Raw genomic sequence first — 13,156 nt, forward strand, 5'->3', positions numbered from 1 at the left:
TGCAGATGCTTGTGTGGTGTTCTGGGGGCTCTCTGCACAGCCTCCGGAGGCAGAGCTGCTGGGTGCTGTCTGCTCAGGGAACCCGCCCCGGGAACCTCTGGAATCATCTTTTCATGGAAATGGCTTCCACGCCCTGACAGGGTGTTACTTCTCCTTCTCTCTGTGTCTGCTAAAAACCCACACACTTAGTTGCGGTTGCTTTCGTTTCAAAAGCTTGTCTATAAACAAAATACATTCTGGCCACATTTCCTCTCACACAGAAGGCAATTTCAGACGTCCCTGGGGGTCGCTGGAGGGTGCCCACTTTCTGAAGCTGCTCCAATCCCACCTGCGACGTTCGTGACTCAGACTTGGGGGGACCAGAAGACACTCTGGAAGCAACATGGTGATCTTAGTTTTCATTAAGGCAGTAATTTAGAAATCCATGTGTGGTAATAACACGATCGCCTACCGCATAGCTGACATTTAAAAACCCACATAGGTCCCTGGGGTATCACAGTGGTGCTGCCGCCACGTCCTGGGGCCGGCAGGGATCTCCTGATGGTACAGCCCTTTCTGAAGAGCCTGCTGATCCACTGTCCACATCCACATGTTGGCCACAGCAGAGCCAGGTCCTTGGCGAGAGTCCAAGATGAAACAAGCCAGTGCGGTTCTAAACATAGTTCTATTGGAAAGTGTTTATTATATAAGATCTAAATTATAAATCAGAGCCTGTATATAAAAAAAGCGTTTGGCAGTGACTAAAATATTTCCTCTTCTGCTGTGTTTCACCCCAAGAGACACATGGCGTGGACACAGCGTGGTGGTTTGGGGCAGGGTCCTTTTGTGCTGCATGGATCTCGGGACCCACCAAGACCATTCCTTTATTTTTTATTTTTATTTTTTAATTTTTATTTAAATTTATTTATTTATGTATCTATTTATGAGACCAGGTTTCCCTCTTGTTACCCAGGCTGGAGTGCGATGGTGCAATCTCGGCTCATTGCAACCTCCACCTCCCAGATTCAAGTGATTCTCCTGCCTCAGACTCCTGAGTAGCTGGGATTACAGGTGCCTGCCACCACTCCCTGCTAATTTTTGTATTTTTAGTAGAGAAGGGATTTTACCATGTTGGCCGGGCTGGTCTCAAACTCCTGACATGAGATGATCCACACGCCTCGACCTCCCAAAGTGCTGGGATTACAGGAGTGAGCCACCATGCCTGGTCCATCAAGATCATTCCTATCCAAGCTTCATTGCGTAAATCTATGTTTGACCCAAAAGCCATCCCGTGGGAGACACTGGGGTCCTTCTTCCCCTTATTCTGTAAAGTTCATGACAAAAAATATTAGTGGACTGAGAAAGAGGAAAACAACAGAGGGACCCAAACAAACAAAAAGACTGAGAATGAAAGATATTGAGAATCTTTCTAAAATTAAGGCACAGCTTCTGTGTGCAAGCAATATGGTAAACGGAGGTATAAAAATCTCCCACTACAAAATACCTAGAAATGCTGGACAAAATATGTGTTCCTCTAGATCTGTGCATGAGTCCACAGAAAAAAAAGGCTGAATGCCAAATATGTTGGAGAGTGTGTTATTTTTCTATCCTGCCATTTAAAAGTCACCATAATCTTAGTGGCTTAAGGCAACAGAAATTTCTTACAGCTCTGGCGGTCAGACTCACTGGGCTGCATTTCCTAGGGGAAAATCCATTTCCATAGCTTTATCCACTCCTAGGGGGCCACTGACATTCCTTGGCTTGTGGCCCCTTCCATTTTCAGAGTCTGCAGCAGTGCACCTCTGGTCGTTCTTCTGTAATCAGATCTCCTCTCCTCTCTTGTCTCTCTCTCTTCCATTTGTATGAAACTTTGTGATGATCCTGGGCCCACTCTGATAAACCAGGGCAATCATTCCATCTTAAATCAACTGATTAGCAATGGTAATTTTATCTGCAATTTGCATGCCATCTAGTATATTCTTAGGTTCTGGAGTCTAGGATGTTGGCATCTTTGGGGCAGGGGACATTACCTACCACCAAGAGGAAACTGAAAACCACAAATGTCAGTGGGGCTGACACTTTGGCTGCCTTGGATGGGGAGGCTAGCAGTTTCCAAGGGGCTTGTTTCGTTAACCATGGAGGAAAGCAATGTGGTCCAGGCTGAGAGGAGGGGAGTTAGAAGCAAGGCTACCCCACAAAGAGGATTATCAAAGGGCTCTACTTTTGGAGAGTATATAAAAATCTATCCATTGACCAAAAGTGGCCACAAAAGACTGTGTCTGTCTCAGATTGTCTCAAAATGTCTCCATGAGAATGCACAGCCTCAGGCCTGCCTGAAAGTATTGTCCAGGAATCCCACTGTTGAGAAATAATAAGAAAATAGCAGTTCCAAGCTGTTAACACCCATCGGATGTCTGGCAAGAGCAAATCCAAAGCTCCTTTGAGGAACATACCCTCAGTCTGGGCTGCACATGTTCTACAAGTAAAGCTCCACCAACAGGGACGCGTGGCCCAAACCACAAAGCAAACGAGGGAACAAGCCAGAGTAAGCAAGAGTCTAAGCAATAGTGGGCCGAAGAACTCAACTCCAGAGAACTCCAAACAACAGAAGAAACGGATGCAGATTATAAAATAAGTATGCTTACAATCATTCAATAAAAGAAGCAGTCAAGGGATGGTACAGGAGCAAGACATTTTTAAGATAAGGACCAGGCATGTTTGAAAATGAACCAAATCGTGTTTATAAACTTGAAAACAACAATTATTGAAATGATTGGCATGTTTAGCAGCAGATAAAACATAGCTGAAGAAGCAATAGGGAACTGGAAACTAGACTGATGAAATCTCCCAGAATGCCACTCAAGAGACAAAGAGGTGAAAAGTTTGAAGGGAAAGATAAGAATCATGGAATGAAGAAGGAAGATCCAGTTTCAGTGTACTAGAAACTCCTGAATGAGTATGTGAAGACAACGGAGAAAACCAATACTCAAGGAAATGATGGCTGAGAATTTTCCAGAATTGATGAAAGATATGCATGTTCTAATTCAGGGAGGTTTTTATTTTTTGTTTTAATGAGCTGTAAGTAAAAGAAATAAAAATAATGAAATAGGAGAACTTCAAGACCAAGAGCAATGACAGCCAGAGAGAAATCATAAATTGCCTGCAGAGTGAGAATGGGCTGACCTCAGACTTCTCAACAGCAAAAACCAAAGTGTAAGACAACAGAATAACAACTTCAAAGTGCCGAGAGAAAACAACCACCAATATAGAGATTCACACTCATCTAAGTTATTTAAGAATGAGAGTGACCTCTAGATCTAGCTATAAATATACAGGAAAAAACAGGGGATAGAAGAACACGATGACATAGGAATGAGATAAGCAACATTCAGATTGTGGGAAATTCCACAGGGTAAACAATTCAGTTTCTTCAAGAAATAAACTGTGAAAAAAAACATTTTAAGAGAGAGAGGGAGAGAGGGAGAACCTTAAAAGATATTTAAGAGACAAATCAGTCCATCTCAAGGAATAGGCATTATTTGAATAGATTCAAATTGCTTAAAAATTTATATTTATGAGACAATTGAAAATTTGAATACTGATTGGATATGGTAATTACAATGCATCATTATTAAATTTTTAGCTATTTTATGGCATTATGGGTTTTATTTAAAGAATCCATATGTTTTAGAGATATATACTGAACTCTTAATAAATGTGATGTTCTCCAGCAAATGGAGATATCAGTGAAATTAGATTGGCAATGAGGTGTTAGAAATTTTTGAGCTTGGATACACGGTGGTTCATTATTCTGTTTTTGTGGCTGTTTGACGTTTTCCTGTATATCAGTATAATAAAAACAATAGTAGTTACAATAAAAGAAAGCGTTAGTTGAAAAGGCTTCTTCTAGGAATGTGGGTAAGTAGATGGTGCTGTATCAGTACCATGAAATACTGTGAAGAGTTAAAATTAATGAAGCAAATTCACTGTAGCAACTTTAATAAATCACTTAAAACGATGGAGGGAGCAAGTCGTGGAATGATACAGTATTACTCTATTTATATTGCAAAAGAAAATAAAATTTCAGGACCCTCTAAATGTATTCTGCCAAGGGAGAAGTTGAGCCCCGAGACTGAGTCACACCGCGTGTTTGCAGTTCTGCTGCTTAGATTTATAGATTCACTCTCTTCTCCATTGTTCTTGTTCTGTAAATGACTGGGAAAGACCAGTGATCAGACCTCCCATTTCCAATCACCTATCTTTGGTGGGGAGAGGGTGGAACACAGGGGAGTCTGTGGGAGGGTTTTAGGTTCTGCCCCGGAGAAGTGCTTGGAGGGGTCTAGCTCCCAGGCAGAAGTGGGCCCCAGATGCCCAAGGCTGATGGGCAGTCATAAGAAGCCGCCTGGAGAAAAGGCACTACCGGTTTCTTGGTAAGTCTGCTTGGAGGCTTCCTGTTTAGGAAAACTCCTGAGAAAGAACCCAGGAGGGAGAGTCCATTTTGCATCTGTGTCTGCCTAGGCTGAAGAGGCTCAGGCCAGGTCTCCGAGGCATCAGTCAAGGGGCTCCTGTCTCACCCCACCCCTTCTTCCTCCCCCAGCTCCAAACCAAAGAAGCCTGGAAGCCTAGGGTGGGAGTGGGGTAGAGCAAGGCAGGAAACGGAGAGGCCAACAGCACCCAGCCCTGCTGGCATCCAGCCTCTGCTGCCCTGAGCTGAGGGAGGAGAGATGCTGTTTTAAGCGAAGTTTTCTTTACACTGGACTGGATGTTTTCATTTTTAAATGAGAGTGTGGCAGTGGCTAAAAGTCACTGGTGAGCATTTTCTTTCCAGGAAGTGACCTAAGGTGTATTGGGGACTGGTGTGGGGACTCACACGTGTAATCCCAGCATTTTGGGAGGCAGAGGTGGGCGGATCACCTAAGGTCAGGAGTTCAAGACCAACCTGGCCAACATGGTAAAACCCTCACTCTACTAAAAATACAAAACTTAGGCCAGGTGAGGCTCATGCCTGTAATCCCAGCACTTTGGGAGGCTGAGGCAGACAGATCACAAGGTCAGGAGTTTGAGACCAGCCTGACTAACATGATGAAACCCTGTCTCTGCTAAAAAAAATAAATAAATAAATACAAAAATTAGCTGAGCATGGTGGCGTACACCTGTAATCCCAGCTACACAGGAGGCTAAGGCAGGAGAATCACTTGAACCTGGGAGGCGGAGGCTGCAGTGAGCTGAGATGGCACCACTGTGCTCCATCCTTGGCCACAGAACGAGACTTCGTCTCAAAAAAATAAATAAATAAAAGATGTATTGAAAATGGCCCAAGGTTTCATTGGAAGTGGAAGAGGGAGGGGCTGGAAATGACACACAGGTGTACAGGGACCCTGAGGGTAAGAGGACACAAGGGAGAGAGAACATGTGGCCCAGTGACTGGTGATGCTGGCCAGTGGACACCTGTGGCTGCCAGCTCAGCTTCTCCCGCCTCCGGCTTTTGTCAGAGCGCCTGTCCATCACAGGCCACGCCCCCGCAGGGGAGCCGCTGAAATGTGCGGAAGCAGCTGGGGAGGCCCCGATCCTCAGCCAAGGTCCCTGGATGGCCCCAGCCGATGCTTGGCTGGTCTGCTGGTCCTTCCGTTTGGCGAATGCCCAGTGTCCCTCTGATAAGTTCCTTTTTACTTTTACCTAAATGGTTCTGCTGCCTCTGTGCTTCTGCTTGTCCCTCACCTTCCTGATGGGTGTGCTTGCCTTGGCCTGGAAGGGGCTGTGGAGCCACTTCATGCTGGCATTTGCTTGTGCTGGGCCCTGTGCCTCACTCATGACCCCTGGCCAGCTTCCCAGACCCGGCCAGCAGCTGAGCCCTTTCATTTGCCCAGCACGTTCTTAAAAATGGAGTTTGAAGGCCAGGTACGGTGGATCATGCCTATAATCCCAGCACTTTGGGAGGCCAAAGCGGGTGGATCTTGAGGTCAGGAGTTTGAGACCAGCCTGGCCAACATGGCGAAACCCTGTCTCTACTGAAAATACAAAAGAAATTAGCCAGGCATGGTGGTGGGAAACCTGTAATTCCAGCTACTTGGGAGGCTGAGGCAGGAGAATTGCTTGAACCCAGGAGGCAGAGGTTGCAGTGAGCTGAGATTGTGCCATTACGCTCCAGCCTGGGTGACAGTGTGAGATTCTGTCTCAAAAAAAAAAAAAAAAATGGAGTTTGAAAACCTTCAGGCAGGGAGTGCCCCCATGGCCCCCACCACCCCCTGCTGTCACACCCTGTGGCTTGACCCCTTTTAGCCCCCGCTGGGACCCCAGGGTCCTGCTTCTCTTTCCTTCCTGCTATCTGACTTGTCCTGTCTTCCCTTCTCAGCTGCAAAGGCTACCTGGGCCCTGGCAGGTCCCCCAAACTCCAGCACAACCCTTGTACGTTTGCAGTGTGTTAAGTCAATCATTTCTAATACCTTTTTTTTTTTTTTTAAGAGATGGAGGGTCTCACTTTGTCACTCAGGCTGGAGTGCTATGGGGAGATCACGGCTCTCTGCAGCCTCAATTTCCCGAGCTCAAGCAATCCTCCCACCTCAGCCTCCTCAGTAGCGAGGACTACAGGCATGCATCACACCTGGCTAATTTTTTAATTTTTTTGTAGAAATAGGGACTCACTTTACTGCCCAAGCTGCTCTTGAACTCCTAACCTCAAACAATCCTCCCACCTTCGCCTCTCCAGATGCTGGGATTACAGGTGTGAGGCTCCGCCTCTAACACTATTGAAAAGGAAGGTAGAGCTCTTGCAGAGCCTAATTTACAATCAGTTGTGCTGGTAATCGTGAATAGAAATGAAAAAGGAACAAATGATGAGATTATTGATCAGTCTTTTGTTTCTGAAGGCATCTTTTATTATGGAAATGTTCACATATACACAAAATAGAGAGCACCCTGTCATGCGCCACCCCCCCATCACTCTGCTTCTGCGGTTAGCAACATCTGCTGAATCTTGGGCCATCTCTTCCTCCCGCAGCCTCCCCACCTTCCCATACACACATTACCTGCCCCCTCCCACAGCAAGCTGGGTTATTTTAAAGCAAATCCAAGATGCCATAACATTTCAGCCATAAACATTCATACTCTTAAGTGATATCTCCAAGAGATAAGATCTCTTTTTTTAAACATAACCACCAATATCACACCAAAAAAAATTAACAGTAATTCCCAAATATCATCAAATACACACAGTCAGCATTCAAATTTCCCCAGATTGCACTCTTTTCCATTGATTGGGAGAATTAATATGTTTGGCTTTTATTTTTTAAATTATCTATTGAATGTCTTTTTACAAGTGGTTTATTTGAATCTGCACTTGGTTCGTATGTCTCCTATTGCTTCATCTCTAACTGTTCTCCCCGACTCTTGGGTTTTTATCTGTTTTGTTTTTTTTTTTTTTAGACAGAGTTTTGCTCTTGTCGCCCAGGCTGGAGTGCAGTGGCACAGTCTCGGCTCACTGCAACCTCCATCTCCCAGGTTCAAGCGATTCTTCTGCCTCAGCCTCCCGAGTAGCCGGAATTACAGGCGCCAGTCACCATGCCCAGCTAATTTCTGTATTTTTAGTAGAGAGGGGGGTTTCACCATGTTGGCCATGCTGGTCTCAAACCCCTGACCTCAGGTGATTCACTGCCCTCAGCCTCCCAAAGTGCTGGGATTACAGGGCTGAGCCACCGCACCTGGCCCCTCCCCTTGTTCTTTGCCTGTCACTTATTGTTTTGTTGGAAACCCAAGACATTGGCCCTATAGACCTCGCTCTATTCTGGATTTTGCTGACTGCATCCCCATGGAGTTTGTTTGTGTGAGATGGTGTCTCACTGTGTCACCCAGGCTGGAGTGCAGGGGCAGATCACGGCTCACTTAAGCAATCTTCCCACCTCAGCCTCCCAAATAGCTAGGACTACAGGCATGCACCACAACACTCAGCTAATTCTTTTTTTGTTTTTAGTAGGCAGGGTCTCACTATGTTGCCCAAGCTGATCTCAAACTCCTGGCCTCAAGCAATCCTCCCTCCTCAGCCTCTCCAAAGTGCTGGAATTACAGGTGTGAGCCGCCATGCCCAGCCCCCCATGGAGTTTTGACATTTCCCTGTATATCCAATATTTCCTATAAACCAGTAGTGAACCTAGAAACTTGTCCAGCTGAATCTGTTTCTTTGGCACGGATGCTTCCTAGGTGGCACCCTGCACTTCCCGCTACATCACATCACAAGGCCCCCATGTCTGGCTGCTTCCCTTCCTGTTCAGTGAGACTGAGCAACGGACACAGGTGCTTTCTGTTCACCCTGTGCTGATCCCCGGACAGAGCCACACTTCACAAGAGGGTCACACCGCCTATACACCCAGGGAATAAAAGGGCACTTCAAGTCGCCTAGTTATTCTCAATATTTTTAAATTTCAGCCTCAAACAGAATGCAATTTCATCTAGTTTATAAAACTTAACATGCATATACGGCTACCTCAAAGTAATTGATCCAACACTTGGCCAGTTAATACAACCCAATTTTACATTTACCTGTACACTGCCAGCATTCATACTAGAGTTATTCTGCTATCACACAGAGATTTCAACCTTATTGTATACTTTAACAAAATTGGTATGTGAAATGGATACTATGTCTATTTTACTTAAGGGTTATTATTTTGCAGAGTGACTTACTACATGGAAAAAAAACTGTATGATCCATATTAGTAGGAAAGTAAATTTTGGAGAAGGATTATGTAAAGGAAATTGTGGAATTGGGAATCAGATATTTCAGGCATGAAGACAAGGCAAGAACAACAGGAAATCATGGTGTTTCCTCTTTTTTTTTTTTTTTTTTTTTTAAGACAAAGTCTCACTCTGTCGTCCAGGCTGGAGTGCAGTGGTGCACTGCAACCTCCACCTCCCAGGTTCAAGCAATGCTTCTGCCTCAGTCTCCTGAGTAGCTGGGATTACAGGTGCGCGCCACCACGTCCGGCTAATTTTTGTATTTTTAGTAGAGATGAGGGTTCACCATTTTGGCCAGGGTGGTCTCGAACCCCTAACCTCGTGATCTGCCCACCTCGGCCTCCTAAAGTGCTGGGATTACAGGCGTGAGCCACTGAGCCTGGCCAGGTGTCTCCTCTTAGCAACCAGTGAGCAGCAGGAAGGCAACGGAACTCAGCAGGACCCAGCCCTCCCGGAGACAGGGCTTCCCTGAGAGCCTGGCTCAGGCACACGGCCGGGTCGGGGTTCTCGTGTGGATATTTACAACACCACCATGAAGATAAAAATATTGTCTTATCTGTAGCATCTCTATTTATGTAATTATTTTTCCTTGAAATCAAGGTATTCTAAAGTTACATTGTTTGCCACGCTGCCTGTTTAATTACTTCTCACAACTTTGGCCACAAAATTTTATGCAGTTATATTTCCAGTTCTTATACGCTGCTCTGCTCTATGTTTAGATTTGGTTAGAAAATCTGATTATTCTTAATTTCACCAGGAGCTCTCTTTTTTATTATTTCTTCCAAATAAAAACGAATAGTCAACTTCATTAGGCATTATGACTAGAAAATTAAACACTAGTTGTGGAGAGAAAAGTAAGAATGCAGCCCTTTTATTTTATTTTTGAGAGAGAGTCTCACTCTCGCCCAGGCTGGAGTGCAGTGGTGCCATCATAGATAGCTCACTGCAGACTCACCCTCCTGAGATCAAATGATCCTCCTGCCGTAGCTTCCCCAGTAGCTGGCACCATAGGTGTGCACCACCATGCCTGGATAATTTTTTTTTTTTTGAGACGAAGTCTTGCTCTGTCGCCTAGACTGGGGTACAGTGTCACAATCTCGGCTCATTGCAATCTCCACCTTCCGAGTTCAAGTGATTCTCCTGCCTCAGCCTCCCCAGTTTCTGGGATTACAGGAGCCTGCCACCACACCTGGCTAATTTTTGTATTTTTAGTACAGATGGGGTTTCACGATCTTGGCCAGGCTGGTCTTGAACTTCTGAACTCGTGATCCACCCACCTCGGCTTCCAAAGTGCTGGGATTACAGGCGTGAGCCACCATGCCCAGCCTAATTTTTTTATTTTTTGTAGAGACAGGGTTTCACCATGTCACCCAGGCTGGTCTTGAACTTCTGGCTCAAGCAATCCTCCCACCTTGACCTCCCAAAGTGCTAGGATTACAGACATGAGCCACCACGCCCAGCTGGCCCTTTTAAGTTTGAGCCCTTCAACAGGATCTAAATCTGGTGCTCAGGATAAAATATTGCCTCTGGTGTTTTCTTCCCATAATTACAGTATTACAGAGGCATTCTTAATGTTCCCTCTTCAAATTAGAAACAGCAAGTTGAAATCGCCTTCTAACATGGAGCCCGGATGCCAGTATTAGAGAACAGATATTCAATTAACAGAATTTGTAAGTAAAGCACCATTTCCCTGTAAAAGTAAATGCATAGGATACTGCCAGTCATTCAAAACTGAGTTTTGCACAATGTATGAAGCATGAATATTCTGTGCCCCTGGTTTTTAAACGGCTGTTTCCCCCAAAGAAAAGGCAACTTCTGGTATGCACCAGTAAAACAGCAGCCTTTTTACATTGCTTTGCATAAAGATTTACAAGTGTCCTGGGATGTGGGAGGCCAGTCTATCACGAGACAGACTCTAGCGATGCCGCCTTCTTTGCCACGGTGATCAGTGGCACACGCATAGCCAGTGTGTGTTGGCGAGCTGGTCTGCTACTTCAGCCCGGGTTTAAAACCCAGGCTTACTTTCTGTTAACAAATCGCACGTGGATGGGCCCCCCTGGCGTCAGGAGCCCGTGGGTTTTTGCATGAACAGCTTTAGTCTGAGAAGATGTTTTGATCTCAAAATGTTGAAGCAACTAAGAAGAGAAAGAGAGAGAATGGGTCAGAATTGGAACAGCAGAAAACTCCCAGTGCTCCCTGAATGCTTTTACTCCTGTGGGCACTGGGCTGCAGAGAGCCGAGGCAGTGAGCACCCAGGTCCAGCTTTTTGAAGCTACAGAACCTCGGGGTCAGTAGGGAGCCCACTGTTGGGGACAGAACTCTAGATCCCGAACTAGAGCCTGGCATGTCCGCTGAGCAGCTGCACAGCCGGTGGGACAGAGGTGCAGGCAGATGCTCAGATGGCTTAAGTTTCATTGACCATTTCAAATTCTAACTCTGTTGCTTCCCTTGTAGGTGCAGATGAAGAAGGCGTCAAAGGAGCAGGGGGAAATTCAGAACAAAGTGAAATTCTGTGTTTCCTGCTGCTTCCGAATCTGCAGCCACTTCAGACCTGGCCAGAAACAGAGGCGGAGAGAGCTGAATCCAAAAGACTTCGTCATGCTCCTGTCCTGAATTTAAATATTCTTGGTTCGTACCTTTGATTCCATTTTTCATTTCTACAGTTCAAAAGCAGAACCGGCCCTGCCTCCCAGGGTGAAACTGGAATGTACCTACACACTGAGTTTGAAAGAACACCAAAGTAGCCATCACCCTAAAGCAATCATCTCCCGCACCGGCCGGCCAGGGCTTGATGTTCAAAGTCAGCCTGTGCTTAGGAATACACAAGTAACCCGATCTAAAGACTTCTGTCCACAGACAGACTCCTGCGGGGAGGGCAGGCCTTACTTGCAGCCCATTTGGACAGTGCAGGGGCAGAGGAGCCAGTGACACCACAGTCTCCTACTTGGGACCCAGGCTGTCCCTGCCCTCCTCTTTCTCTCTCTCCAGCTTCGTCTCCCAGGCAAGGAAGCTGCACCTAGGATGGGCTGGGGCTCCAGATGGAGTCAGGCAGGCACCAGGGCTCAAAGGTCAAGGCTTGCAATGGGGACGCAGGCAGAACTCATGCCTTTGTCACTGTTAAGGAAATGAACGGAACCGCATGTCTTAAGGCAGCTCCACCATGTGCTGCCATCTGGGTGGCTCAGCTTAAACACCTAACCTCTGACCCCTCGCACTGACCTCTTGGAAACGCCTGCTCATTCCCATGCACTAGAGGGAAGATTCACACGTGGGTCTCCTGACTTCAAGGCCATCGTGCCACTCAGTATGTTTCCTTTTCTGAGTGGTTTGTTGAAAAATTTAAAACTATGCAGGAGGCAAAAGATAACACTGTCCCCTCTCCCACATCCAGTTTCCAACTCCCAGGGAGTTGGGGTGGATCTTCCAAACATGCTTCTGTTCAATCAAATATCTTTTTCCTGATTTTAAGAGAATACATTAATATCACACCATGAAAGCTGTTCCTTTCCTTCCCAGAAGCCTTCAGGCATTTCCCTGTACTGTTGGGCCAGACACCATTTATTTGGCTTAGAAAGGCCACACCGTGGGGATTTGAACACTGAGAACACCTGGACACAGGGAGCAGAACATCACACACTGTGGCCTGTTGGGGGTGGGGGGCAAGGGGAGGGAGAGCATTAGGACAAATACTTAATGCACGTGGGGCTTAAAACCTAGATGATGGGTTGATGGGTGCAGCAAACAACCATGGCATGTGTATACCTATGTAACAAACCTGCAGGTTCGGCACATATATCCCAGAACTTAAAGTTAAAAAAAAGAAAGAAAGAAAGAAAGGCCCACTGCTGCTTATGTGCCAAGAGACTTTCTTCATGAAATGGTGTTGAATTTTATCAATTATCTTTTGGGGTGATCATGTGATTTTTCTCCTCTTTATCGTGGTGAATTCTACTGACAGATTTTCTCTAGGCAGACCATCCTTGCATTCCTGAATACGCCTGATGGGTGAAGATGCCTTTCTGTTTCATACATTCAGCCTGCCAACTGTTCATTTTGCATATGTTTCATCTTCAACTATTAATCAGTCTGGTTGGCCTATAGTTTTTATTTTCCATTTCATCTTTTCCAGGTTTGACTATCAAGGTTATTGCAAGTCTCCCAAACTGAGACTTCCTTTTTCTATTCCCTGTTTGTATACCATGAGGATTACCTGTTCCCTGAAGATTTGACAAAACTTCCCAATAATCCTGTCTGGGTTCAGGATACTTTAGGGGTAAATCTTTTTACTACTGACTCATTTCTTGGATCCGTTCTCACTGATTCAGTATCTTAGGTCTGTTCTCTTTCATTTGAGTCGATTTGGATCATTTCTACTTTTTCTAGTAAATCTAAGTGCTTTATCTAAGTCTTCAAATTCATGGAAAAAAAAAAGCTGTTTGAGTTATTTTCT

At 45.6% G+C, this 13,156-nt stretch overlaps 1 protein-coding gene across 1 annotated transcript in view; it reads right to left on the reverse strand.

Annotated features, from left to right (window-relative positions):
• Nucleotides 1-10,674: 10,674 nt before the first annotated feature.
• LOC116545051 (cytochrome P450 27C1) overlaps nt 10,675-13,156 on the reverse strand; it is a 30,335-nt gene continuing 27,853 nt past the window's right edge. The window contains exon 9 of the mRNA XM_032271650.1: nt 10,675-10,841. Coding sequence (XP_032127541.1) covers nt 10,725-10,841 — 117 coding nt within the window. The 3' untranslated portion in view covers nt 10,675-10,724. The remainder of the gene's footprint in view (nt 10,842-13,156) is intronic.

The sequence above is a fragment of the Sapajus apella genome, unplaced genomic scaffold, assembly GCF_009761245.1.
Source record: "Sapajus apella isolate SASKATOON/1434 unplaced genomic scaffold, GSC_monkey_1.0 scaffold244, whole genome shotgun sequence".
NCBI lineage: Eukaryota > Metazoa > Chordata > Mammalia > Primates > Cebidae > Sapajus > Sapajus apella.